We start from the raw sequence: 5,989 nt of genomic DNA, 5'->3' as shown, positions 1-5,989 counted from the left end.
GGCACCTGTGGTCCCAGCTACTTGGGAGGCGGAGGCAGGAGACTCGCTTGAGCCCAGGAGTTGGAGGTTGCTGTGAGCAGTGAAGCCATAGCACTCTACACAGGGAAACAGCTTGAGGCTCTGTCTCAAAAATATATATATACAAAGTGTCCATCTTTATCCTTGATTAGTTTTGTCAGTTTAAAGCCTATTGTATCTGTGAATAAAATTGCAATGCCTGCTTTTTCTGCTTTCCGTTAACCTGGAATATAGATGACCATCCCTTCACCTTGAGTCTATATTTGTCTTTTAGGGTAAGGTGGGAGTCTTGAATGCAGCAGACATATGGCCTTAGTTTTTGTATCCAATCAGCCAGCCTGTGCCTCTTTAGAGGGCAATTTAAAGCCATTCACATTGCTTGAGAATATTGATAAACCTGGTATAATTTTGGGTACTGAGTTTTTTGAAAGTCCAGTGGACATTTTTAATCCTTTTGCCACTATGAAAATTGGAATTTGATCAAAATTTTCTGTGTGAGTTTACTTATGTGGTGGAGGATTGCACTGGTCATTATGGAGGATAGGTCTGAGAATATCCTGGAGGGCTGGTTTAGTTATAGCAAATTTCTTCAATGTATGAATGTCATTAAAGTATTTAATTTCTCCATCACAAATGAAACTCAGTTTAGCTAGATACAGGATCCTGGGTTGAAAATTATTTTGTTTTAGAAGATTAAAAGTCAGTGACCACCCTCTTCTAGCCTGAAAGTTTTCAGCAGAGAGATCTGCAGTCATTCTAATATTCTTCCCCTTGTAGGTTATGAATTTCTTACATCTAGCTGCTTTCTGAATTTTCTCTTTCATACTAATTTTAGTGAAGTTAATTATAATGTTCCTGGGGGGTGTTTGGTTCAGGTTGAGTTGTGCTGGAGTTCTGAAACTCTCTGTGATCTGAATTTCAGAATCTCTTGGCAAGTCTTGAAAGTTCTCTTTCATAATTTCATGAAGTAGAGCCTCTGTGGTTTGTGAAGCCACTTTGTTGCCTTCAGGGATTCCTATAAGACAAATATTAGTTTTCTTTGAACTATCCCAGAGCTCTCTGAGAGAATGATCCATTTTGCTTTCCATTTCTCTTCATCCTTGCGTGCTTGGGCACATTCAGAAGCTTTGTCTCAATGTCAGAGATCTTTTCTTCTCCCTGCTCCATTCTGTTACCGAGGGATTCTACCATATTTTTCAGATCTTTGAGGGCTACAACCTCTTGCCTCAGTGTTTCAAAATCTTTGATCATTTTATCTTTGAAATTGTTGAATTCTGGAGACATCTTTTGAATAATTTCTTGAGAAATCTTTTGAATCATTTCCTGAAATTATAATTCTCTTCTCTCTTCCATTCTGTTAATCTTATTTGCTATCCAAATTCTAAACTCAATTTCTGACATCTCAGCCATCTGTTTATGGATGGGAACTTCAATTGCATCTGTCCCATCCTTCCTTGGGGGAGTTGATCTATTCTGGTTATTCAAATTACCAGAGTTTTTCCATTGATTCCGCCCCATGCTGAATTTGCACCATGTTGGGACCATACCAGAACCTTACAGTCCATCGCCTCCACTAGAGAAGATGCTGGCTTCCTCTGGTTGCCCCGAGAGGCAGAGCGTGTCTGTCCAGAACAGCCTGAGGGGTATGAGCCTTGTTGTTCCCACTGCTGTGGATATTGCTCTTCACCTTGTGGTACCACTGTTCTAGTATGGTTCCCTCTCAACTGACCATCCTTTTGTAGTTTTAGGGTGGCTGGCCATGGATGCCAGGAACATACAGCTCTGGTAATTCTGGGCCCACACAGCGCCAGTGCCCGGAGTGAGGAACGCCTCTGTCACCAAGTGCATGATACACGGGTCTATCAAGCAGTTCTGGACTCACCCAGAGCTGGAGACTTGTCTGCCACTAACCACAGGTCACACGTGGCTCTAGCAAGCAGTTCTGGGCCCGCTGAGTGTGGGAGCTGGAGCAGGGAACTGCTCCGCTGCCACCAACAGGATGCACGCAGCTCTAGCAAACAGTTCTAGGCCTGCCCAGAGCATTGAACTCCTCCGCTGCCCCCCACAGGTCACACATGGCTCTAGCAAGCAGTTCTTGGCCCACCGGGAGCTGGGGATTCCTCTGCTGCTGCTTGCAGGCACACAGCTCTAGCAAACAGTTCTGGGCCCAACTGGAGCAGGGGACACTTCAGCCGGCCCCCATGGGGCACATGTGGCTCTAGCAAGCAGTTCTGGGCCTGCCCACAGTGGAGGACTCCTCCGCCGCTGCCCATGGGGCACACGTGGCTCTAACAAGCAGTTCTGGCCCTGCCTGGAGTGGAGGACTCCTGTGCTGCCCCTCCACCCGTGCGGGGCACACGTGGCTCTAGCAAGCAGTTATGAGCCCGCCCAGAGCAGTGGACTCCTCTGCTGCTGAGCACGGGGCGCACAGTTCTAAGAGCAGGGAACTCCACTGCCATTGATGGTGGATTTTGTATCTTTTGATTGTATTTTGGGGGTCACAGCTCACCTCAGCAAAGTTGTTGTGCATTCTTCATTCTTCTCTCTTGGCTCAGCTCCAAACTATCAGCTTACTTGCTAAACTTCTGTCCTTTAAGTCTCCTTCTGGATGGGAGCCTCTGTGGGAAGCTGGCTGCATTCCGCCATGTTGGCTCTACCCCACCTGACTAAAATTTAAAAACTATTTCCAATGTTATCAGGTACAACCTGGATGCAGGAAATTCTAGACATGATTCAAAATGATGGTGATGAGGAGAAATGCAGACAAGTCGTTTCCTTTGAAAGACACCCTTTCATTGAACTGAAATTTCCCCACAAAGAAAAGCCAGGTGAGTAATATGCAACACCACTGAAAAGGCTTTCACTGCTGATACCAAAGCAATGTGCAGTGTCTTGGGCAGAGGTCTCCATGGTAGCCAGTACCAGGCTGTTACATCTGAAGGTCAACTTGAATACAGGTACAGAAGTCAAATCCTAGAGTGGGTTCCCAGGACCTCCTCCAGTTTTCAGCCGGGGACCTTCAGCTTCCCAACAAGTCATTTTGATTTTTTGACTTTCTGCTTTCCAATGATCTGTTGGACAATGCCTTTTCTTTTTGTGTCTGCTTTCTCTGTTTAACTCAGTGGAAAGGCCAAAAGGTAGTGCTGAGTTACTACAAAAGGATGGAGGTGATTTCTGAAGAAATATAGGGAGGAGGAGGAAGATATATTTTGCACATTCTCAGAATTAATGGATGGAGCTAAAGAGTTTTACTGAAAGTTTAAAGCCCACACAGAGTAACATGACATAAAGAAAAGCTTCCTATAAGGCTAGGCAGGAAGGGACACTTTATATGTCCTTGTGGGTATCCAGCTATTGTCATGACAGAAAAACACGTATACACATACACACAAAAAATAAAGAAAATCACTCTTTAGATTAAAACACAAAGATAAAATGAACACTTTCCCAAGAACGGCAAAGAGAAATGAAGAATATAATTTGTTTTTCTAGATTTGGAGATAGCTCTTGAAATTCCCTCGCCACGGATATTAAAGACTCACCTTCCCTCACACCTAATTCCTCCATCTATCTGGAAACAAAACTGCAAGGTAAAAACAGCTGGATTTTCAAACTTCTCTCACCTTGGTGATGTCAACAATATAACTGAGAACATCTTTCAAAATAACATATGTGGTATTTTTCTTAAACTCGGAGTTCTTACAATCAAGGATTACATAAATTTCACATCTGTGGTCACCCTTATTTTCTAACATTCTTATTCCCTTGATTCTATTTCATGCCAGTTCCTTGGTCTAATTTTTAAAAATAGAGTTTGTGTTGCTACAAATCAAAGTGTGGGTAGGAAGCTAGATGGGAGAACAACACATTTTAAATTCCCTTTTGCTTTGCTCTGCCAAAGTGCTAGGAGGGACTCTCCTGGCCTCAGAAGTAGGAGGACAGATCTCCTTGTCTAGCCTTCCATCCCTCCATAAAGCACCAAACAGGCCACGTTTAAAGCCTGGAATTACCTATACCTGTTTCACCGTCATACCTGACCTCTCACAAGGTCTGGTTCACTCTGTAACATCCCACTAATCTGCGCATCACATTCCCTCATCCCATCTGTGCCCATGTCAGCCAGTCACCCACTGTTCTCTTCTGCCTCCCAGTGTACCTGCCTCTGCCCTGCCCCCTCCAAACCCCTCTCTGCAGCCGAGAATCTTTCCAAACCCAAGTCCAACAAAGATATTGGCCTACTCTAAACACTCCACAGGTGGGCTGAAGATCACAGCACATCCTATGTATGTCTGTCCCTCGTAGCCCTTGGCAATCTGCACCCTGCCATGGCTTCAGCCAAGTCCTTCCATTCCCTGTTCTTGCTACCATCACCCTGAAATCTGAAGGGCCTTTAACACACAGCACTTCCTCACACCCGGCACCTTCCCACCTGCAGCTCCCCAACTCGGTGTGCCCCCCACTCTCCCTGGGTAGTTCCAACCCATTCTTGAGCTCTTTGCATAGCCACTAGCTACTTAGTCACCTCCCCTGATCCGCCATGGCTGATTGAATTGTATTTATATACGTTGGCACACATGTGCATGTAATTGTCCCTCACTGTGCATCACACTGCATTGTAACTTTCTCTTTGCCTCTCTGACTGACTGTGGGCTTCTGTAATGAAGAGACAGTGTCTCATTTAATTTTTCATTCTAACGTGAGTCTGGCACATAGCTGGGGCTTCCTTCTCTGCTCAGTATTTGTTGAATGAATAATCATCAACTCCCAGTGATCCCATCACCATACAACTCTCTCTAGTTTGCTGAATTCTTCTGGAGTAGCCAAGAGCACCCCAACTATGATGAAAAATTAAATATTAGAAAAACTACTCTAATCTATGAGAAATACTGTCCAGCATATTCATCAGGGGGAATCTCATCAATGTATGCAGGAGCCAAGCAGCAATGCAGGAAGCTCTGAAATCGGTGCAGGCCAGACCCCACCACACACAACCATCTACTGGTGGGACATTCCACAAATGCTCAAGTCTGTTACTTCCCCAATTAAAGCAGGGCAGTACCCTTTTCTCCTCACCTAACAGTAACACATATGAAAGTCAAATGAGATGGTAGGTTAAAAAAATGCATTCTTATTCCCCAATTTTTCTCTAATTATGAATCTGGAAAATTTCTAGAAATTCTTCGAAATCTAGCTGAGAGCCATTTCATGACTTCTTCCCAGGACGGATCTATCACTTCTTCCTCTTGTACCTACTCAGCACATCCTATCATATTTCAATCATTATTTACAGTACTATCCTCAAATCCTGCTCCTCTTTCTACATTATGTATGAATACTCAAAGATCGGGGCAATCTCATTTGTCTTCATTTCTTATATGTCTAGTCAAGTTGTAGGGGTAAAGAGACCTAGTATATTTAAGATTTTAATTAATACATAATGTATACCAAATTATGTTCTTATAGGGTGTAGTCATCATTGTCTGGGGATGCTCTCCTACAGTGTTTCCACTCAGTCTCATTTTTCTTTCTCCCCTTCCTTCTCTCTCTTTGATCTCAGATTATCTATGTTGCCAGAAATGCCAAAGATTGCCTAGTGTCTTACTACCACTTTCACAGGATGACCTCATTATTGGCTGACCCTCAGAGTTGGGAGGACTTCTGTGAAAAATTCATGTCAGGAAAAGGTGAGTGAAAACTGATTTTGTGGTCCCCACTTTTGAGCGATTCTAACACTAAGCACCTCTAGAATCTGGCAGAGAATGGTACCAAAGACCATCCTGTGTAACGATGCTCTACCTTGGAGATTTGGGACTAGGGAAGGCAGGTAGAAGAGAGTTCTTATTTTTTGAATGTAAACTGAGGATATAAGATAAAAATTCTCAAATCCTGAATTTTAGATTCAAACAGCCAACTTAAAGGAGAAGAGGAGACCTACTTTATGGAAAGACCTGGGATAGTGGGAAAACAAGAT

At 43.7% G+C, this 5,989-nt stretch overlaps 1 protein-coding gene across 1 annotated transcript in view; it reads left to right on the top strand.

Annotated features, from left to right (window-relative positions):
* The window catches only part of LOC100952422 (sulfotransferase 1C3), a 19,923-nt gene that overhangs the window by 11,073 nt on the left and 2,861 nt on the right, over positions 1–5,989 (top strand). The window contains exons 3-5 of the mRNA XM_003792902.2: positions 2,718–2,846; positions 3,511–3,608; positions 5,576–5,702. Coding sequence (XP_003792950.1) covers positions 2,718–2,846; positions 3,511–3,608; positions 5,576–5,702 — 354 coding nt within the window. The remainder of the gene's footprint in view (positions 1–2,717; positions 2,847–3,510; positions 3,609–5,575; positions 5,703–5,989) is intronic.

This window comes from Otolemur garnettii, unplaced genomic scaffold (genome assembly GCF_000181295.1).
Source record: "Otolemur garnettii isolate 467f Iridium unplaced genomic scaffold, OtoGar3 scaffold00062, whole genome shotgun sequence".
NCBI lineage: Eukaryota > Metazoa > Chordata > Mammalia > Primates > Galagidae > Otolemur > Otolemur garnettii.
This window is presented reverse-complemented; position numbering and strand designations above follow the sequence as displayed.